Source organism: Photinus pyralis, unplaced genomic scaffold (genome assembly GCF_008802855.1).
Source record: "Photinus pyralis isolate 1611_PpyrPB1 unplaced genomic scaffold, Ppyr1.3 Ppyr1.4_LG7, whole genome shotgun sequence".
Lineage (NCBI taxonomy): Eukaryota > Metazoa > Arthropoda > Insecta > Coleoptera > Lampyridae > Photinus > Photinus pyralis.
Window position 1 is genome coordinate 6,231,547 of NW_022170738.1, and position 20,830 is coordinate 6,252,376.

Genomic DNA, 20,830 nt, shown 5'->3' on the forward strand with positions numbered 1-20,830 from the left:
AAAGCTTTTTAGCTCTTCCTTTGATGTCCAAGAATATAATGTACCTAATCTGGTTCCAGTCGGTTCAGCAGTTAAGCTGGAAATGGGAATACAGGCACACAGACCGACAGACATCATCGAAATTTTGTTTGATTCGGGTTCCTGGTGCCTCAAAACGTGTATTTCCGTCAAAAATGTCAGGGGTAGGGGGGTCATCTTTTACCTCAATACAATTACCTCTCTTACTAACTTGTGGGTGGTAAAAATGAAATTTTGAAACAAAATGGCACCATACTCATTCATTAAATCAACAGGTTTTTTTAATACGCACTTATCTATCCTTTGTCTTTATTGCTTGAGAATACAAATAAATAGATAAACAATTAATAGTGCTATAGGTAGCCAGTAGCCACCTAAATATTAATAAAATAATATGCTTAAATAAATACAAGCCAACTATCTATGGGAAAAAGGTACAAACAAACGAAAGCACCGATTCTCATTAATATCCGACAACAATTAAAAAAACTAACAATCAATTCAAGGCTATGTAGATACAAGGAACAAATAAAAAATTACTTTTCTACTTGAGCACGATACTTTTCATCCTCTTTAAACCAATCACTGTACTGCAACACTTTCTGATGCCAATATTGTATCAGCTCATCCATGGTAGACTCGCTTCCGCCGTACTCCACAGGAAGAATGTCTTTGGATACCACCTTATGCAGGGATTCCAACCCTGAATAATGCGCCCTTACTCTTCCTTGAAGTTTAGCAGACATAAAACTTTTAAAGACACTCAATATCACGTTAATGTACGTTGGAGCGTTTATAAATTCCAACTGTTTGGGCCTTGAGTAATAATTTTGCCAGGCGAATACTGCCTTCTTGATCATGCTGGGCGGTAACTGTTTGGCGTGGGCCAAAGAAATGTTCGTCATATCAAAAATGGCGCAAATTCCGAACACCGTGGCGTTTTCGTAATATTCTTGAATCGCGACGTCCAGCACCATTTTGCCCGCCTTAAATACGTCATCTTGTTTATGCACCTTGGGATCATGCGTAGCTGTTCGTATTATAACCACCATTTTATTATCGCTGAATTTTCTGAGCGGAACAAAAACACCCATGCGCACCAGTTCCGAAATTTCGGGCAGGAGTGGGTTTCGGTCGACAAACCATTCGGTACGTTCACCTTTCATGACGTAAAAATTTTTCATCTTCTTCTTGGTCAACTCCAAATTGAATTTGCACCCGCGTAGAAAACATAAAATCGATTTGTCGTCCTTTTTCGCGTTTAAATGGGGTAAAGTATCCAACCACTGCCTTATTTCGATAATGGCATTATAATTTTCCTCGGTTTCATTTAAAAACTTCTCAGCGTAATGCTTTACAATCTCATTAGAATACACAAAAATAGCCATTTTGTTCACCGATTAAAGGAGTTTCATTTCATTGTGCTATTGAATGCTATGATAACTACTATCGACTGAGAAGCTACGTACCTACTTATTTAAATTTGAAGCGATAGCAAATAAAATAGGTTAATTGTGTCATTGCAAACGAAGGCGGAATTCCATAATCACATTAATTCCTTTTAATTAGTTAAATAAATGTCAATAATTATAAGTGGGTAGAACATCCTACCTACAATTGGCTTAATCAAAGGTACTCCGCGAGAAAAACAATGATAAACAATGATAATCCTTCTTACGTAATAACAATTTTTCACGCATCAACAATACGCAGAAGATAACTAAAAGTGGGACAAGGATTGTGAATACGGGTACCCTTTGTGCATTATTTAAATAGACGTGGCCTATAATAGGCTACTGTATACACATGGTTGTACATGTTGCTGTTGTTTACACAATTGTGTAGGCTGTCCCAAAATTTGGATAATGTCAACCAATCAGACCTTCTTGGCGATTATCCTCATTCTCTTCTAAATGAACAATTCCTCCTATGTAATGGTTTCATCCGTCTGTTCGTCTAACTCGAGAACGAAAAAAGAGGATCAGTGCTATTGAATATGAGCCGGATTAAAAGTCTGGTTTCCGAATGTGAGCTGAATGGTAAAAATTGTTCCTACTGAAAATCGTATGCGATTCTTCGTATCCTGTTTAATAATTGTATATAATTAGATGATACGCCAGTAGAACGTAGAACCTTATTCAGAGAGGTCATGGTTAAATGACGAAAATCAATTAACTTTTTTCTTCAATAGCTTCTTTAAATAGTCAATATGAAACCGCTAATACCCAATTGTTTAATTTCAAACCTATTAGGTACAGGTACATGTCGAAATTAAATCAGGTTCGCACAATCTGTGCTAACAAAAAAAAGGAACAAAACAATAAAATTGATTAACAATGTACTAATAAGGTATGACAACTCATACAAATCTCATTTCAGATGCTAAAGTACCCCAACTGTAATAGCAATAAAAGCTAGCAGGTAAACCAGTTTTTGTCCAATTTAACGTAAAATGTGTGAAAGAACCTCGATTATCCTCCATACCCTCTTTAAGGTATCATATCTTATCTTAACAACAAATAAGGGGCATCACTAATCACTATGACTAAAAATTTCCTCATTCACTTGAACGTTGCAGTAGTACCTATCTATCGAAAACCTACAATTAAAAAATGTTTATGAATATTCTTCTAATCTTCTACACACCTGAGGTTGGGCACTTTCTTCTTTGAGCAAACGTAACAAAGGCAAAGTAGAGGTGGGTTGGGGTAAATAACGGGTTTTCGTACACTAGCAAAAATGAAGCGAAAGGGAAATGTAGTACTGGTAGATCAGATAGGCGCCACTTAGTCTTTAGTAAATTTCAAAAGAGAAAAGAGATTACTTACCGAAATGGGAAACAACGTAAACTAAGAGATCCGTGTCTCGGTCTTGATAAGCTAAAGAAATAAAATAATGGACAGGGTAGAATATAAACAAGAATTGATATCACAATCGAGAGGCACATTTAATATATGATCTCAAAATACTACAAATAGGACACTGTAATATCTAGATCTGAAATGTCAAAGATTAAATTTAAATAAATTTTTAGCAAAAATGGGATCAACGTCAATATTAAGACAGACCTTCCGCAGAAAAGAACGGAGCTATAATTTTTAAATGACTATCAAACAAATGTACCTAGTAATTAAGTACAATTCGATTGTATCGAAAGCCAGTAATGTAAGCTGTGAGCTCCGAAGGGCCCTTTTCTGCCTGATCTGTAATAGATAACTTTTAGAAGACAGATATATGTGAACACGTAGTTAAAACAAGATTATAATTATTTGTCATAAAAATACACTGACAAATTTATTTAAAACAATTACTCGATCTCTCAGTGCTAACTGATCTATTTAAAAATATTTAGTGTTGCTATTTTTCTCAACACTCCTCCTCAACACTGGCTTTTTAGTCCTCCAGTCCATTCAATCGTCTAAGCTGTTGAACTCGAACGCGTGCCACAGGCTTGGTGAGTAAATCTGCCGCCATGATTTCCGATGGACAGTACATGAACTGGATTACTCCGCTTTGATACAAATCCTTGACAAAATTGTACTTTGTATCAATATGTTTTGTCCTGTTACTAAATTTTTCAGTATGCAGCATTTTCAGACAAGACTGATTATCCTCGTTAAGCTGTATATTTTGAACGTCCTCGTCGAGATCATGTAGAAGTCGTTGAATCCATATTGCCTCTTGTGATGCCTCCGACAAGGCCACAAATTCAGCCTCCGCAGTTGACAATGAAACACAGGTCTGCTTGCGGCATGCCCATGATATAGTACCGCCACAGAATTTGAATAAAAATCCACTGTTCGACTTTCTATCATTTCGGCATTCCGCCCAATCCGCATCAGCATATCCAACCAAACCAGAATCATCGCCACGATTGCTTAGACGAAGCTTCAAGTTGATCGACCCCTTCAGATATCGTACAATTCGTCGCAGTTCATTCCAATCACGCTGCGTAGGATTCGACAGTTTACGACTGAGAATGGATACAGGAGCAGCTATATCTGACCTGCTATTAACAGCCACGAAAAGCAATTTTCCCACCAGCTTTTGGTACCTACTCCGTATTATCAGGAAGTGGCTTGTCTTCAGTATTTGGCTTGAAATATCCCACGTCAATGGGAATCGGAGATGACTTAGCATCCTCCAAACCAGCTGACTTCACGATATCCGTTATATATTTTCGTTGCGAAATGTGAAAATCCCCAGCATTATCACGTTCCACTTCGATACCGACGTAATTCGGAACCTCTCCCAAGCTCACAATCTCGAAGTTTCTCTCTAATATCCTTCCAGCCAACGTGATGAGTTTTTCTTCCTCACTAGCAATGATTAAATCATCTACGTAAACTAGGATGTAGCATCGTTTTCCATTAACCTGCTCGCTATATAAACATGGATCAGCTTCACTTCTCTTGAAGCCATCACCTACCAGTACTTGATGAAGCTTATTGTTCCACGAACGAGCACTTTGCTTTAATCCATACAGGCTCCGTTTCAAACGACAGACCTTGTCTTCAGATCCTTTGACGACGAACCCCGGCGGCTGTCGCATGAATATTTCCTCCTCAAGGTCGCCGTTTAGAAACGCCGTTTTTATATCATACTGCCTTACGACCATTCTTCACTTTGCCGCGACTGACATCAGCGCCCGAAATGTTGTTTGACGAACAACTGGTGCGAACACTTCGTCGTACTCCTTTCCATATTGTTGATTATAGCCTAGAGCTACTAGTCGTGCCTTGAACATTATTACCTCGTTATTCGTATTTCGCTTGAGTTTGAAAATCCACTTTTTTACAAAAATAGCACTTATCATTTTCTTTTCTGGTTGTAGTATGCAAAGCTGTCTCGTTGCTGTTTTCATCACTCGCACGATTCACTCTTTTCTGCCACTCGTCAATCAATTTTCCTTTTACGAGATCCAGGGTCAAATCTTCATCCGGCCTCGCCTCCAGAGCAGTGACTAGAGTTTCATATTCCTCAGGGAGACTGCTAAATAAAATTGCCACTAACCACTGGTCATCCAGAACTGCATTTTCCTGCATTGCATTCAACCTTTCTACCAGGTCCGTTAGCGTAGCGATGTGTGTCTCCATATCACCCTTCTCTTCGAGACGAATACGGCAAATTTTTCGCATCAGACACACTTTTGTACTTAGAGTGTTTTTGACGTGAACCCTTTTTAGATTTTTCCAAGCCTCCATTGCCGTTTCAGCTTTCTTAATATGTATCAGCTGGTTATCTTCAACTGCTAATCCAATATGTGCCATTGCCAGCTCATTTTTCGATTTCCACTGTACCGTAACTGGTTCCTGTTTCTCATTGCTGATAGCCTCCCAACATTTTTCTTTTAGTAACAATAACTTCATTTTGAAGCTCCAATTGTCATAGTTGGAAGCATTCAACTTGACGAACGACACCAGTTTTTCATTCATGACAAACAATTCGAAAAAATTATCTGCACAAACGACAACTTTTGAATGCTTGAAATTTATTCGCAGATGCGGTATACTGGGCGCATAACCTTTTAGAAGACAGATATATACCTAGCCGAGTATGATCCGGATATCTAGTACTAACTCATAAATAAAATGAAACTATTCATAAAGTCTAGAAAAGAAGTGCAGAGATCGCTGACAATTTTAACAAAAGCATTGAACAAAAAAAAATGTTATTCAATGAGTAACCTATTAAAACTTCAACAATTTAATTCTAACTATAAACGGACTTGTAGCAACAATCAAAGTCAAATAAATATGAACGCAATGAACCACAAATATAAATGAATAATGCAAAAAAAGGTTCAAATACCTTGGAACCGTCATTAAAGGAAAAAATAAACTAAACAAATATAGAAAACGAGCTCCTGGATATGGCTAACCAAATTTTAAACCTGATGTTAGTTTTGCTTTTATTTAAAGTGTATATGTAGAAATTTTATTTAATTGCTTCCATAAATAAGAAAGTTGGCACTATACATCCCACACAAAACCAAATTTGGAAAATGGCGCTACATTTACTTTTATTTCAAGTGGCTATGTATCAAATTTAATTTGAATGACTCCATAAATAAGAAAGTTGGCACTGCGCATGCGCAAAACCAAATTTTGAAACTGGCGTTAAATTTGCTCTTATTCCAAGTGGCTATGTATCAAATTTCATTTAAATACCTTCATAAATAAAAAAGTTTGCAATTCGGTTTATAAATGGTCGAGATGCGAAAAGGGCACTGTGAATGTTGATCGATTAAGCTGAATATTTGGATGCGTTTTATATGGCTATAGCTATACGCATATTGAATTTCATGCAATTCGGTTCACAACTTACCGAGATGTCAAAAGGGCCTTCCTTATTTTTTGGGCTACATTGCCAATTCGCGAACTCCGATCTACAAATTTGATAAAGAATCCACCTACACAATTTTATCGTAATCGGTCCATTCGTTATCGAGATATCGTGCTAACGGACGGACAGACGAACAGACACCGCAAAATTATAAACTCGCTAGGAGCTCGTAGTAGTGTTTTCTATGCTACTTCTGGTTGCTAGTTTTGTGATCTATGATAGTCACAAAGTCACACTGTCGATGTTACCTAAATATAATGAATCCAATGAGCCAAGGAGTAGGTAATTTAATTATAATTGCTTTACCATATAGCTGATCAGGCATCAATTACTATTGAACAATTCGTTTGTGTTGCATTATTAGGTGCGTGAACTGAGGTAGCCCATACAAATCTAATTTCTTTAATTTAATATCCAGTAATTTAAACTTTTTTAAGCTTCAATTTAAGGTTCGCAACTTTTTGAGTCATAAAAGTGGTTTGTCAAAATCTCAAGTTCACACTGAATATCCAACACGACGAAGCAATTTTTTGGTTCCTTATTTTAATCTTACTTTTTTAATGTTCAAATATAAATACGAGTATGCTCTGGTTTTGTTGTTTTAACTTTTCAACTTACTCAAAATCCAAAAATTACAATTTCCATTTCCTGCATCACTCTGAATAACCAAAATGGCGCAGTACATTTGTTTAAAGAGACTTTTATGGTACCTATCCTTTTTGGATATAGCTGCATAAAACTTATTCTTATTACATAATGAAATTTAAGAGAAAAACTCAAATTAAGGAAAATAGTTGTCTAATTTTTTGAATTCATATTTTGGTAAGCAAAGGAAGATGCACACATATACCGCTTTATAGCGAACAGAAACAAAAATATGTCTTGAAATAAAATGCGTGTATTTTCAATAAAAGGTGTCTGGAGGGTTATACCAAGGTTTTACCTTTAGAGATAAGCGAGGAGAGGGAATCTTTTTATATTTCAAAGTCAGACCAATGTCTTGTATTCAGGAACGTATAAAGAACAATGAAACTGGCTTTTGTGTTTATTAATACTTAAATATAGCAACAAAGGGAAATAATAAGCAAAATTTATGTAAATATTCATCGACATCCAACATAAAACAAAACGTCCATCCTTCCAAAATTACTGATAGGTAAAACACTCGGTGCCCAATTCAACGTAAAAGGTGTGAAAGGACCTCCATTTTCCGCCATACCCACTTTAAGGTACCATATCTTATCTTCAAGAAACAAATGAGGGCCATCACTATGAGTGATAATTTCCTCATGCACTTGAACGAGTTGCAGCGATATCTACGAAATACAATTAAACTGTTTTTATAATATTCTTCTACATACCTGAGGTGTGTCGAACACTTTCTTCAGGTATGCAGTGTTGCGAATGATGTATGTAATTCCAGTCGAATCGGTGCACGTGTAGAAGTTATGTTGCTTTTCGTCTTGATGGATTCTGGCTTGTAGCAGCACAAAGAATGACTGATGAAATGACTTAATATGGTATAGTAGGATTTTAAAATTGTTTTAGCTGGCTTACCAGAGGAATATATGATTGTAGAACTTGTAAGCCCTCCTTTTTGTTGTTCGTTATGCATTGGTTGATTCTTTCGGTTGTCGACGATAGCCAATCAATGAACTGCATTGCTACGTCCAGCTTTGTGACAAAGTAGTGTTTTTGTATGCTACTTTTGGGTTTTGTCACCTGTAAAAGTTACAAAGGGTACACTGTAGGTTACCTAAGTATAATGAATCCAATTAATGGGATAATTTAATTAATTTCATAAACCCAATGAACTTATATTATTTTATTTATAAATTGCTGAAGTACCTATCATCATTCATTCTATTTCATTTTTACACCATATTGGATATAAATATTGTTTTAAGCATCACAAGGAAAGTAGACCTGTAGATTCTGCCAATGACTAATTGTGTAAGGCCTTCGGCGTAACTTATATTTCAAATTTGAACGAAATATCTCAAAAACTGAAGGAGATATTAAGAAAACACTTAAAACATTTTGAAATTTGAACACCCTCTGTAGCTCGTGGTAACGAAGCGTTTGTGGACCTATATGTTTATATGAACTTTTAGTCATAAAATAAGCCAAGAAATAGCCTCCTCCGTAATTCCATCATATTTAGGAACCTGATCCTTTATAAAATCTATCTAATAAATCGCCTAAGAGCATATTTCTGTCATTTTGGGTATTTAATGCTGCTATTATTTTAGAACGAATTATTTTTTGAGATTTTTGGCTAGGTATTTTTCGGTTTTTCAGCAAATTCATGAAAAAAAGACACTTTCAACGTACGTGTTGTACACGAAATTTTTTTGCATGGTGATCCTTAATAACTCATAACTGAAAAATATCATTGAGATACGCGATTTACAGTCACTCAAAAATCACTATGCAAAAAAGAAATTACATTGAAATTACATCATCTAAAAGTATAAACTACCCAAAATTGTGCGTATGAGCCGAATACACATTTGCCAGCAATTACCGAATTTTTATGGTAATTTGCATTAAGGGTTCATACCTTTCATTAGTATTTTTTAAATTGTAGGGTTTATATTATCAGTAATTGATTGGGAACGACATACAACATATGAAGAATCACATACTATTTTCAAGAAACCCGACTTTTAATCCGGCTCATATTAAACTGAGCTCGTAGAAATCGATTGGCCAAGGTTTGACATCTTTTTTCGTTCTCGAGTTAGATGAGGAACATACAGACGAACGGACAAAACCCTCACATAAGAATTTTTCTTCCGAAAATGTCCCCTAAAAATAAATCAAATAATAACACTTTATTAAAAATACAAAAGTTTTGAAACCGTAAAATATCATTGTGCTCTAGTATATTTGTTTTGAATAAAAAATATTGCTTTAGTTGAATATCTGGAGAAAACTATCCACTCATGAAAAACAGATTCCTTTGAATAAACATTAAATATAGCAAATACGTAAACTGATGGAATTTTAATTCCCAGTAGGTACTCATATGCAATAAATAAACAAGATGTGCATTTATTAATATCAATAGAAAAACCTCGTTAGGCAAGTGTCATTCGGAGTCTTCTCGCATTTATAATTAAATTCCATTGAAAGGTAAATAAAGAGACAACAAAGACAAGTATAGGAAAATCATATAAGTATATAAGCTTATATACATGAGGAAAATGAGACAAATTCATTCTTCTCTTTCTACTTCCAACTTGTTATATTTCGGAAGAGGTTAGTCAACTATACATACTCCATGAATTAACTGAGAATATTCTGTAAGTTTATTCTCAGAGTATCCCAAAAATCTCGCCAAAAGTGGTGTATACTTATATGCATCAGGTTCTAAGAGTATTCAGAATAAATGGAGAATATTTTTTAAGCTTATTTTCAGAGTATCTGAAATATATTCCTATATTCGCATATCCCCAGTATCTCTTACAAGGAATTTATATATATTTTAGATATATTTAATACATGTTCAAGTATACCTTTTTGAATATTCCCGGTATAATACAGAAATATTCATGTTGTAGTCTGCTAACTGCTTCTATAAAGGACACATTAACTTACGGTTTCCGACATATTTCCAGGCAATGTTTTTAAATGCTTCCTCGAGTTGGAGATGGTAGGTTCAATCAATGGTGGCTTTTTGATTTCTTGTGGCTTCCCTAAAGCTATAACATCATCCACTTTGAGGATACTGAGCTAATATACCTACCGACACACAACTCTATATTGAGAAAGTCAATAAATTCCTCGGCGAATTTTAAATCACTCGCAAAGGCCCAAATACACGCATAGAAATGGATACACTTACGATTTATAGCATCACTGTTACTTATGCTGCCATAGCCTACAGTGTAAATTAGCTATAATGCTACTCACTATGAAGCAAACGTACCTTTGATGTTTAAACAGTTGCAGAAGAATTTATCATAAATTACTCTGTTTCCTTTTGACGTACAAAATGTAAAATGTAGGTAGCCCAAAGGATGCTTGGGGGAAACTTGACATTTTACTGCCACGACTGTTTTGGAAACGCGTTGTACCAGCGCACCTCTGGTCTCTGTCGACAATGACCATAACTGCTGCTTTATATTGTCAGTGAAATTTAACGAATGTAATAGACAATTCTTTGTTTCAATCGGTACAGCGACGTTTACACTCTTTAAAGCTGACTTAATATGTATACAAATGGACACAACTCGAGTGCCCTCTATCTCGTGACATTTCAAGATTGAATCATCAAACAGCCTCTGACATGAATCCACAAAACAAAGCGCGACTTCAGACAAAGCAACATCAGCTTCTTCAGTCACAGTGTTCCCTTCCACCACCGGTAATTGGACAAAACCTCGGTAATCTGGGCCCTTCCCCCTCACTTTCACTGAAAAAACCTGCCGGGCTGTACCACTCAGAAGCTTTGTGGCGTTTAAAGTGGTCTCCTTCTCCTCACACTCCCTAAACACTGTACCGCACTGCTTGTTTTTGCATGTTAAACTTTTGGTGCCATTGTAAACACCGCACTTGTGGCACTTTCTGATGCCTCGCTTCGTTGCTTTTCCCAAATTTAGTAATAAGTGTGATACATCTCTCGACTGTACCGAAGGTTGAAACACACTTTTCCTAATTTTTAACTCTTTTCTTAGCATTTACGAATCTTAACCAAACAATCTAAAATAAAATATCTAAAAATACCACCCATAAGTTTACAATATAAATTTAGATCGGGTGATGACACTCAATGAAAGCAATCAATAAATATCGCAATGCATAATGTATTTGTCCAAATTTTAACAATAAGTACTTTGTTTAATTTATTTCGATTCATCTTGGAGCAATCTGCTGGATCATTTTCTGGCTCTCTGATAACTTCTTATTCCTTTTCTTTTTCTAAAAATATAAATAATTAGTAGGGTTACTTACTATTGTTGTATTCTTCTGTGGCATTAGTTTTTAACACTCGGTCAACTATCACCAAAGAAGATACTATTCTACATCTATTAATCAATGCTTGAACAAATTACCTGCTTAAGCGGATGTACTTTAGAACCTTGGAAAATGGCACTCTTCTTCACCTTCGCGTTATCCGCTTCCTTTCGTTTTCGTTCCTTTGGTTTCTTTTCTTTCTTTGGAACAGGTTTTACTTCGGATTGCTGTGTCTACAGATAGCACCGTTTAATTGCAAATTGTAAAAGTAATTCAACACACCTGCCATTTTTTCATTTTCGTCCTCGCGTAACGTTGGACGCGCACCTCACGATTCTTGACTTGTACAGAGTCCGCCATTAATGCAAGTGCAACGCCATCGGTGGATTTGAAATTAACGAAACCTACGCCTATGCACATCCCCGTCTCGGAATTTCTGATTAAACGTACGGATTCTATTTGCCCGAAAGTTTCAAACGTGTTCCACAGATCGTTTTCTTCCGCATCTGTAATTACAGTAAGAATCTTTGGGTATCGGATCTCAGTGATTACTCACCGAAGGGGACGTTTCCTATAAATAATGCTTTGGATGGTTCTAGCTCGGCATTGTCGTCGCATATTTGCACACGTAAAATGTTTTCTTTAAATTTTGTTCCGTTCAAACTGCAGGCATTTAATGCATCCTCGCGATTTTCGAACCTAAAAAGTGTAGCAATATGAGATTTGGGGTCAAGGCAGGTATGGACATACACAACGTAACTACAGCAAGATGTTCTCTTGGGATGGAATGATTCTCTGATGGCAGCCAAACGTTTCGAAGTACCGGGATCGGCCGGTGTGATACCTCTTAATCGTACAGTTTGTACTTTGCCAAATTGTCGAAATAGTTTTAGTAAATGTGTTTTTTTGGCAGTAACCCCCACGTTTCCAACAAATAACGTGCGTGACTTCACATCAACGTCTGAAGAATGGGCATTTGTGCTATTTTGGTCTTTTCCTGTTGCATCGACTAACTTTTGCTTCTTTAACTTTTTGGAAGGTTTTTTATGAGTACTGGCCAGCATTTTTGAAATATTGAGGTTATGGCATAGAGGTTATGTTTCATTAATCCAACGTTGCCATGTTCAACCCATAACAAAGGCATTATACCATGGTTGCCAGATCTTAAACATTGACAGGTACTTTGGAGTTTTTTTCCATAAAGTGCGTGAATTTTAATTCTGAACATACAAATCTCTTGCACATAAAACGCATATGTTCAATTCTAAAATATACACGTTAAATGCCCCTTAAGCCCGTTTGTAACCATCCCTTATTTAGTCAATTTTTAAATAATTTTTTTAGGAACAAAAAAATTGAACATTTCATACATCAACTTTGATCAATTTTTTGGTAGTGATTTTAGGAACTGAAAGCTGTCCTATTTTTGTAATGTTTAGAACCTGTCCTATTTTCCTTCAATTTTTTAGTAACTTTTGACAGATTATAGGGAATTTGTAAAATTAAAATTAAATTTATATTCATTTTTAAAGCTCACTATAATACGTTGACAGTAGATAGAGACCTTAGTTTACAGAAGATAAATATTTATGGCCATATAGTCTCCAGATTTAATATAACATAGGTTATGTACAAATGTTTACATTTTACAGGTACTACAAAATTGACAATATTATGGAATGTTACATACAGTTTCATCGTTTATGACATTTTTAGGATAGCATTATCTTTATTGAAGAAAAAAAAGACTAAAAATTTGACTAAATAAGTGATCGTTACAAACGGGCTTTAAAACATAAAAAATTTGAATTACTTTTTCTGGTACATCCTAAAGAGGTAAAGAACATGGCAACACCGCCCCACAAGCATCAGTAGCCACTGCCTAATGTCATTACACTTTGCGATAATAGGTTACACTACTCGTCACTATTTTTAATTATATTTAAAATGGATCTAAATTATTTGTGCAATTATTCACTGTAATTAGTGTACTTATGTATACCTACACTGTACGTAATAGTAAATTTAGCAGTTTCCAAGGATGTCTCAGATGAGTGCACTTTTTAAGCAAGCCATAACCACTTTTACTTGTAAAAAAGAAATATTTCACCAAAATTTAGAAATTCTACATGCTGTTCTTGACAAAATAACTGCGGACGACGTGGATTTACATCCACAGTTTATGAAAGAATCCTTGTGGATGAGACCAAACAAAGCGCCAGTTACTTACATAGACATATTTGAGGATGATAAGGTCTCTATGGGAGTCTTCATATTGAAACCGGGGATGCGACTACCACTACACGATCATCCACAAATGTACGGATTAATAAAAGTGATCGCGGGTACCATAAGGATCACCAGTTTTTCGTTATATACAGAATTACTTAGTGAAAACCAACACAAGAATCGACTGGAGTCGGATAGTGTTATGGCAGAGAGGAATTTGGAGATGGTAGCAGATGCGAGTTCGGAACCTTGCATGTTGGATCCTAATAAAGGAAACTTGCACGAAATTGAAAGTGTAGGAGGTCCTGCTGCTTTTCTAGATGTGTTGTCACCACCATATAGAACACCTATCACGGGTAATGGACCGCGGTTATGTACTTATTATAAAGTTATTAAAGAAATGGAACCTCGTATTTTTAAACTAGAAAAAATAGAAGCACCTTCTTGGTATTGGAACGACACATTCCCCTACACAGGCCCACAAGTACCGTAAAACCTACCATATAAATTTGAATTGTTTCAAACTGTGATTATGTATTTTTACAACCAGTCAATTTGTTTTATAAGTGAAATAATGTATCCCAGTTTATTAAAAAATATATTTTCAAATATGGATCTATCAACAAAGTGTGTGTTAACTGCTTAGTTTCGTCGATCGCTACCGTGCATAAAGTTAGATATATTTGTAGCGGTGTAATCTAATATTTTCCTTTGACATTGTCGTATATACTGTTGCTGCTTATGGTAGATTTTTAAACATCCCTTTATGCCTATAAATGCCAATCCGCCTAATACTGTTCGATGAAAATTCGATTTAATTGTGTCAAAGAAAAACTTTCCAAAGATATTGGCTATTGTCGGCATCAGTAATGCACCACAAAGCACTCTAGTGGCTGAAACTGGGTCAGACAAAGGCGGGATATCGTTATCTGTTCTAGTCACATTAGGCACTACATCCAAACTACAATCAAAAATAATTACGCATTGTAAAATGGTGATTACCATACCGAAAAGGTAATATATTTTTAACCAGGGGAATTCTCGCGACATATTTCCTCATGAAATTTAAGACTGCATCTTCCCAACGTATCAATTTGCCTACGATTAAAGCGATTGGTATGGCAGGCAAACCAATTAATAAAACCAATGGATCAGATTGTTCCATTACAGCTAAACCTTCTTTTTGGCCTACGACCTGAAATGGAACAATGAGCACACAATAATTTTTGAAATTACAACACCTGCATCACAGTAATTGCCCCGTATGTAACGGCACACCAATAAACAGCACCAACAACTATACCAGCTGCAAGGAAAGGGCATCCTTTATATATAAAGTTGTCGACAGTATCCAGCATAATAACCACAAACCCATATTGGGAAACACAATTATATACTCCGTTTGGCACTGAGGACACGTAACTCGTCCCGAGTTACTTCCCTTTTGTTTTTCATCAACCCATCTTTGTATGCAAGCCTGATGAACCTAATTTCTCTACTACACAAAATGTTTCCATAACTTCTCCATTAGCTTACCCATTTTGTGGTGCCACGGCAGTTGCAAGGTTGTACCCAGGACGCTTCCAAATCATCTTCCTCTGTCGCAAAACACACCCAGCAGTATCGTGACTCTTTACTTACAAGGGGGTAAGTTTCGGGATCGCTATCGGTGCTACTGGTGGAAGTCATAGTTTTTGGTTTGATGAAACTTCTGCTATGTTGAAGACATGTCGAACACTTGGTTTAGGCTATTAAAACCGCATGACAGTATTTTTTTTAAAGTTTATACGAAAATTTTTGATAATGGTTGTCAAAAATGAAGAAATTGTCAAGTTAATCATAAATACAACGTTGTCAATCTTATTATATAATATTGGAAACTGGTGACATTTTTATACATTCTCCCATATGAAATATACAAAGTTACTTAAATGGCATACGGGCATAAATCACAATTCTTTGGAGAAGGTACACTTACTAACGAGCTCCTAAGCGAGTTCATGATTGGACTGTGTACATGATAATTCTGGAACGGTTTCGAATTTTCCAATTCGGTTTTCAGGAATAAGTAATAAACAATGGCCAAGAAACTAACTGATGAAAATTTGGTCGTTTGCACGACAAAAAACGAGTTCATGATGTTGGAGTTTCCGTCCGGCCGTCCGTCTGTGCAGATGATAACTCACGAACGCCGGTTTCGAATTTTGAAATTCTGTTTTCAGGAATTTTAACAAATCTTTTTTTAGAATTATAGTCACGGATCTGTGCCCCTGCGTCATTGATTTGTGAATTAATTTCGGTGTTGTGCAGATTTTCACACCTGCTATATGTTGCAATGTTTCGGCGTAGATATATAGATAGGTCTGAAAATGATTTACAAATCAATGACGCAGGGGCACAGACCCGTGACTGTAATTATACATAAGAACCACTCATTAGTATTGGAACGTTAGTAAAAGGGAATTAGTATTTTTTTGCAAATACCTGCTGTATTTTGTACGAAAGCCGCCATAATGGCGATTCCCTTCGCCCACGTTTTGTTTTTAATCTCGTCTTCCTTGGCAACTCGTTCGCATAAGCAAATTTTTTGAGGAGGACTTCTTGAACTGAAGCATAAAATTTTCTACGAATAATAAGGTTTTTCAAAAAACTTACTTTCTATTAGCTAAACATTTACAAATTCCGGATTTTTCATGTCTACCTTCACTCCAACGACGATTCTCCACATTTTAGTGGCTTGTGGGAATATTATCTCTTTTTCTTTGAAGCACCTTGTAGGTACGTGACTATAACGAAGCAGATGGTAGCCACAGACTGGCAGAAAAGTGGCAACATCGCTATCCCACCAAAATAACCTAAATAATAAATTAAATGAACAATTTTTGACAAAAAATTATAAATAATGAATTCAAGTGATAGTATTTATCACGAAAAACAAGTTAGAGAACTATGCGCCCTCCACGCCCTCAACAATTTGTTTCAAACTAAGGGATATTTTTCAAAATTAGAGCTCGACACAATTTGCCACTCACTTTCTCCCGATGTCTGGATTAATCCTCATAGATCCATATTTGGTTTAGGAAACTACGACATAAACGTTATAATGAAGGCTTTACAATGCAAAGGTTACGAAGCAATTTGGTTTGATAAACGAAAGTATAACGACAATTTGATGCGACGCTTATGACAAACCTCTGTTGCAGAGATCCGAGCTGTTTAAATTTAGATAATATTTGTGGATTTATTTTAAACGTCCCCAGTGAGTACAAAATTGGTTTCGTTATGCTACCATTAAGGCGGAGACATTGGATTACGTTACGACAAATTAACGGATTCTTTTATAACTTAGATTCAAAATTAGATGTTCCACAAATAATCGGAAACGTAAACGGTATAACTTCTTAAAATTCTTCTACACTATTTTCTTGCAGAGTGAAGACTTGTTAGAATACTTGAAAGAGCAGTTAGAGTGTAAAGACAAAGAACTTTTTCTCGTTGTTCAAAGTGAAGTTGATAGCAACCAGTCTTGGCTTTTAAATAAAACCGTATACACTAACCACGTCAGGGAACGTGATGCCGAAATAGTTCAACTGAAAGACATTGTAAGTGACGGTGTAAATGTTACAATCAATCCCCTGTGTGATAAACAGACAGACGATCTAACTGACAATTGGTGAAAGATTGTTACAGTAGTTGCATGTTTTAATTTCAACCTAAACGGTTCGGAATCATATTACTGGCTGTTTAATTTAAGCCAAATTCTCAAAAGTTTTGATAATACATTTTTTGTTAGATGTATATTTCATAGTGCAAATAAAGAAACCGGAGAGAGTGTTATGCGTGTAAAGATTTTCGTATTTCACGCAGTTTAAGACACCAGTTTTTATTCCATGTTGAGATGCAAGCGAAGTGTTGTATTACCTAGTTCTGTATTTTGGTTGTGGAAACCTAAAACGGTTTTAATTTCTAAGTAACTACTTACGTGCACAAAATTCATGGTCTAGTTTGTACCGAATTGAAACAATATTTTCTGGATTGTTTACGTATTGTGATATTTTAATATTTGTGCATATTGTGAACTATTGTGAAACTTTAATTGAAATAAATTTTTTAACATAAGTATAGGTACTTACTTTTAATATAGTTTATTGTGTGAGAATACAGAAATGGTGAATTGGAAGGACTAAAATCAAGTAAAAATTACAACTAAATGTTGGGCTTATTGGCCTAAAAACGCTTTTGCCGGTCGTGTGACTCTCATTCAAGCAGCAGCAGCTACAGTGTAGGTAAACAAACTGGATGATAGCAGATCAACCTCTTCCATCCAATCCTGGAGATTTAAATGGTTGGAATTTTAATTTTTGTGTCGTCTATGATAAGTTCTCTAATGTATCCTTCACATTTCCTGCTTCATTATCACTAGGTTCCTGCAGCAGGCTGTTACTGTAACTCCATTTTTTCTTTCCTATATGGGTTTTCTTTTGGATTTGTCATAAAGGACCTGGATCTTTTTGGTCTTGTATATGTACTCAGGGCTTCATTTGAACTATCCCTTTTGGTGTGTTTATACAATTATTATCATTAGTTCACTATCATTATTAGATCAGAAGAAATAGCCAATAGAATTAAAGAGATTGTTTTGTTGGTTAACGACACACAATAAACCTTTATAGTTTCTATTGGCTATAGTAATTCATAATGATCTATTCTAGTACATACATAACTTATACTCGCGTCCTAATAAAAATTACATTAAATTCCTCGTCTTTAATGAAAGACACCTTATTTTGAGATCCCGTTCAGATCTCCTTATAACGTTGTTATAGGAATTTCTGATTTCTTTTTTTATTCTCCATCCCCTTAATTTGATTTTCAAGATCTCCTTTTTTCCTTGCAACATTTTTTTGTCTAAACCTTTTTCTTTATCTCTATCTCCTCTATGCACTCTTCATCTAAGTAAATCCTTTCTTTTTCTTGTGGTATTCCTTTATGTTGCTTATTCTTTCTCTTTCTTGAGTAATTCTCCTATGTCCTTCCTTATACTTTCGCGCCACCTCCTCATTTTGAAGCGCACTTACATTATATCTTACTTGTTTCCTTCTTAAACTTCTTTTCCTTTCTGCTCTTTCCATAGGTATCTTTCAACTTTATTTGCACTCCCACCAGATCTGACTTTTATTATTTTTTCATGTCCCTTTTCGGATGTCGTTTCTTTGGAAATGTGTGCTCATTATTTTTAGATTATTTTCTATTGCTAACGACATCATTGTCATTACTGTTCGTGTGCTTGCTTTCCCCTCCCACTATCTTCATTTCAGACGTGGCATTTGCATCACCCATTATTATTACCTATGCGTTTTCCTTTGGGATGCTGTCTATTTTACTCTAAAACCTCATAGTATATATCTTTTATCTCTTCCTCTATTTCCTCAGTAGGTTATAGCAGTTATATTTATTATGGATATATGGAAGGAAAATAAAACCTACAAAATGTAATTTTTTAAATACATATTAGATTAGTACCTACCTATTAATAGCGTACATACAGAAAATGCAACGATTATTTTGCAAATTCCAGTACTGTTAATTCCAATTTTTTACAAAAGTCATGCTTTTGGGTCACTGACTGTTTCGGTTAAACGTGATTTCGTTTACTAGTTTCTACTGTATTTATTTTTTTTACAAATTTTGATTTGCAAGGTGGAATTGTGTGTTGCCTATCACCAGTACTCCAGTCTCTCATCAAAGCATCTTTTAGTTGCACCATTGAATTTTTATAAATTCAATGGTTGTACCAAAGAGTACTATTTGGTTGTACCATTGAGTAATTAAATTCACTCAACGGTTGTACTGTTAATTTTACCGTTAAATAAAGTATTCGATTTTACTGTAATTCTTTACTAAATGAAGAATTTACATACAAATTTTAGGTATTTGATAACAATTAACATCGTTCAAAAATACATCTAAGTACATAACTTTGGTAATAACAATACAACTTGTTAACAAATCTAATTATAAATACTATAAAAATATACCTATAATTACTCTTTGGTAAATTAAAATGCAAAAGCAAATTTTACAGATTCTGTACAGGTGTATAAGTTACCGCAGATGACTTTGAATATATCCAAAAAAGGAACAACTGAAATCCAGACAGAAGGCATCCCAAAATATTCGGTATCTGTAAACAATCAATCAGTTAAGGCCTGTCTACAGTAAACGATCTTCACCTGTATGAAATAGTCGTGAAGAAGAGCTCCGTAAAAAAACCACTGTATCGTAACAATGAACGTCATTAATATAATTGGGAAGGGCAAACTGTCTGCCGATTTCACTCTAATGATGTACATCAGAGATGTTAAAGGAGCGGCAAAAAACATTATTGTCAATGCACATGATAAAAATCCGACATACTTAATCGAGATCTCCGTACTAAATCCATTTACTAAATAAAGTAATAATGTTATTATACCGAACACGCTTCCCACAAATTGCCGAAGGACAACAGTCTAAAAATAAACATTGCTCTTATCACAAAGTTGATAACGGTTCATTATACTCATTGTACCTTTTTGATACTGAAAAAGCAAAACAGGGAAGCGTACGAGAAGTTTAAAGCTGTTCCAACTGTATTCACAAAAATTAGTGTGGGATCTCCAATTAAAAACCCATAGCCTAACCACGAACTGGCAGCCAAGAATCCGGATATGAAGGGTAGTCCAGATAGGTCGCCGGTGCTTTTTTTCTGTACGATTTTTAAACAAACCAAACTGAAACAATTCCATGCACTGCATTTGTGTAAATAAATCTGTTTACTTACGTTCCCGCGAGACTTTGAAAAATTGTAGTTATCGAAGCAGTAAATGCCAAAATGTTTCTTAAATCTTCCCTGTTCATATCATTTATATGCAGGTGTTTTAGTGAGGAATTTAATTTAAATTTGTGATTAATTAAATTATCGACACCTTTTCTAATGGACCACGCAACCCGTAAGGTTGTTCGTTTTAGATCGGGTTGTAGACGAATTTGGACGATTTTACCTGTCCTTTCAGATTAAGGTGCAAGAAGGAACACTATTGGTGTTCGAATAGCCATTTGATTTCCTTGTTTTGGCGCCACTCTGTGGTTACTATACAGCTTTATGAGAAAAAAAAGGAACAGATCAAGTCAACACTACAGATAACGATAAGATAATGAAAAATGTAATTTTTGTATCCAGCATCTCATACCTACTTCGGGTATTGTTATCTGGGTTTTTTGTTTGAAAATGTTT

The 20,830-nt window shown here is 35.4% G+C and overlaps 7 protein-coding genes and 1 long non-coding RNA gene across 10 annotated transcripts; 2 read left to right on the top strand and 6 right to left on the bottom strand.

Moving 5' to 3' along the window:
* Nucleotides 1-319: 319 nt before the first annotated feature.
* On the bottom strand, nucleotides 320-1,717 carry LOC116177224 (retinol-binding protein pinta-like). The gene is made up of 2 exons (XM_031496133.1): nucleotides 1,492-1,717; nucleotides 320-1,442 (listed from the first exon to the last, which is right to left on the bottom strand). The coding sequence occupies exon 2, from the start codon at nucleotides 1,404-1,406 to the stop codon at nucleotides 555-557; it is 852 nt and encodes a 283-aa protein (XP_031351993.1). The 5' UTR covers nucleotides 1,407-1,442; nucleotides 1,492-1,717; the 3' UTR covers nucleotides 320-554.
* A 5,678-nt stretch (nucleotides 1,718-7,395) lies between these two features.
* LOC116177057 (uncharacterized protein C2orf42 homolog) lies at nucleotides 7,396-11,175 on the bottom strand. Of its 3 annotated transcripts, none has more exons than XM_031495919.1 (6): nucleotides 10,298-11,175; nucleotides 10,115-10,249; nucleotides 9,967-10,064; nucleotides 7,921-8,085; nucleotides 7,725-7,874; nucleotides 7,396-7,679 (listed from the first exon to the last, which is right to left on the bottom strand). In XM_031495919.1, exons 1-6 carry the CDS (start codon nucleotides 11,046-11,048, stop codon nucleotides 7,467-7,469), a joined length of 1,512 nt encoding a protein of 503 aa, XP_031351779.1. In that variant the 5' UTR covers nucleotides 11,049-11,175; the 3' UTR covers nucleotides 7,396-7,466. The 3 variants fall into 3 exon arrangements, with proteins under 3 accessions (XP_031351779.1, XP_031351780.1, XP_031351778.1); XM_031495920.1 differs by having other exon boundaries at nucleotides 7,725-7,862; nucleotides 9,967-10,070; XM_031495918.1 differs by having other exon boundaries at nucleotides 9,967-10,070.
* Nucleotides 11,155-12,568, bottom strand: LOC116177058 (RNA-binding protein 34). Its single transcript, XM_031495921.1, has 5 exons — nucleotides 12,076-12,568; nucleotides 11,882-12,024; nucleotides 11,608-11,831; nucleotides 11,424-11,558; nucleotides 11,155-11,289 (listed from the first exon to the last, which is right to left on the bottom strand). Exons 1-5 carry the CDS (start codon nucleotides 12,387-12,389, stop codon nucleotides 11,224-11,226), a joined length of 882 nt encoding a protein of 293 aa, XP_031351781.1. The 5' UTR covers nucleotides 12,390-12,568; the 3' UTR covers nucleotides 11,155-11,223.
* A 646-nt stretch (nucleotides 12,569-13,214) lies between these two features.
* Nucleotides 13,215-14,181, top strand: LOC116176705 (2-aminoethanethiol dioxygenase). Its single transcript, XM_031495449.1, has one exon. It carries the CDS (start codon nucleotides 13,367-13,369, stop codon nucleotides 14,045-14,047), a length of 681 nt encoding a protein of 226 aa, XP_031351309.1. The 5' UTR covers nucleotides 13,215-13,366; the 3' UTR covers nucleotides 14,048-14,181.
* Nucleotides 14,134-15,401, bottom strand: LOC116176704 (E3 ubiquitin-protein ligase MARCH5-like). Its single transcript, XM_031495448.1, is given in 5 exon segments — nucleotides 14,134-14,515; nucleotides 14,562-14,749; nucleotides 14,796-14,920; nucleotides 14,923-15,040; nucleotides 15,091-15,401. Coding segments are annotated over 5 exon segments (903 nt in total). The 5' UTR covers nucleotides 15,244-15,401; the 3' UTR covers nucleotides 14,134-14,196.
* A 964-nt stretch (nucleotides 15,402-16,365) lies between these two features.
* On the top strand, nucleotides 16,366-17,391 carry LOC116176271 (josephin-1). The gene is made up of 3 exons (XM_031494755.1): nucleotides 16,366-16,710; nucleotides 16,758-16,938; nucleotides 16,986-17,391. The coding sequence occupies exons 1-3, from the start codon at nucleotides 16,457-16,459 to the stop codon at nucleotides 17,229-17,231; spliced, it is 681 nt and encodes a 226-aa protein (XP_031350615.1). The 5' UTR covers nucleotides 16,366-16,456; the 3' UTR covers nucleotides 17,232-17,391.
* A 1,256-nt stretch (nucleotides 17,392-18,647) lies between these two features.
* On the bottom strand, nucleotides 18,648-19,211 carry LOC116177396. Its single transcript, XR_004146666.1, has 2 exons — nucleotides 19,082-19,211; nucleotides 18,648-19,037 (listed from the first exon to the last, which is right to left on the bottom strand). It is a non-coding gene; the product is annotated as an uncharacterized LOC116177396 (long non-coding RNA).
* Nucleotides 19,212-19,470: 259 nt separating this feature from the next.
* Nucleotides 19,471-20,631, bottom strand: LOC116176022 (sugar transporter SWEET1). Its single transcript, XM_031494453.1, has 4 exons — nucleotides 20,378-20,631; nucleotides 20,126-20,327; nucleotides 19,788-20,066; nucleotides 19,471-19,738 (listed from the first exon to the last, which is right to left on the bottom strand). Exons 1-4 carry the CDS (start codon nucleotides 20,452-20,454, stop codon nucleotides 19,634-19,636), a joined length of 663 nt encoding a protein of 220 aa, XP_031350313.1. The 5' UTR covers nucleotides 20,455-20,631; the 3' UTR covers nucleotides 19,471-19,633.
* Nucleotides 20,632-20,830: the final 199 nt, after the last annotated feature.

Excerpts from the sequence above, each read along its gene's own strand:
- LOC116177224 (XM_031496133.1), bottom strand. The coding sequence starts at position 1,406 with ATGGCTATTTTTGTGTATTCTAATGAGATTGTAAAGCATTACGCTGAG.
- LOC116177057 (XM_031495918.1), bottom strand. The coding sequence starts at position 11,048 with ATGCTAAGAAAAGAGTTAAAAATTAGGAAAAGTGTGTTTCAACCTTCG. Across the intron at positions 10,250-10,297 it reads CAACTGTTTAAACATCAAAG|GCTATGGCAGCATAAGTAAC; the intron begins GTACGTTTGCTT and ends TTTACACTGTAG. Across the intron at positions 7,875-7,920 it reads TACAATCATATATTCCTCTG|TCATTTCATCAGTCATTCTT; the intron begins GTAAGCCAGCTA and ends TACCATATTAAG.
- LOC116177058 (XM_031495921.1), bottom strand. The coding sequence starts at position 12,389 with ATGCTGGCCAGTACTCATAAAAAACCTTCCAAAAAGTTAAAGAAGCAA. Across the intron at positions 12,025-12,075 it reads TCTTGCTGTAGTTACGTTGT|GTTCGAAAATCGCGAGGATG; the intron begins GTATGTCCATAC and ends TACACTTTTTAG. Across the intron at positions 11,559-11,607 it reads CGAAAATGAAAAAATGGCAG|ACACAGCAATCCGAAGTAAA; the intron begins GTGTGTTGAATT and ends TGCTATCTGTAG.
- LOC116176705 (XM_031495449.1), top strand. The coding sequence starts at position 13,367 with ATGTCTCAGATGAGTGCACTTTTTAAGCAAGCCATAACCACTTTTACT.
- LOC116176271 (XM_031494755.1), top strand. The coding sequence starts at position 16,457 with ATGAATTCAAGTGATAGTATTTATCACGAAAAACAAGTTAGAGAACTA. Across the intron at positions 16,711-16,757 it reads ATTTGGTTTGATAAACGAAA|AGATCCGAGCTGTTTAAATT; the intron begins GTATAACGACAA and ends CCTCTGTTGCAG. Across the intron at positions 16,939-16,985 it reads TTCCACAAATAATCGGAAAC|AGTGAAGACTTGTTAGAATA; the intron begins GTAAACGGTATA and ends ATTTTCTTGCAG.
- LOC116176022 (XM_031494453.1), bottom strand. The coding sequence starts at position 20,454 with ATGAACAGGGAAGATTTAAGAAACATTTTGGCATTTACTGCTTCGATA. Across the intron at positions 20,067-20,125 it reads GCTTTTTCAGTATCAAAAAG|ACTGTTGTCCTTCGGCAATT; the intron begins GTACAATGAGTA and ends GTTTATTTTTAG. Across the intron at positions 19,739-19,787 it reads TTCACGACTATTTCATACAG|ATACCGAATATTTTGGGATG; the intron begins GTGAAGATCGTT and ends GATTGTTTACAG.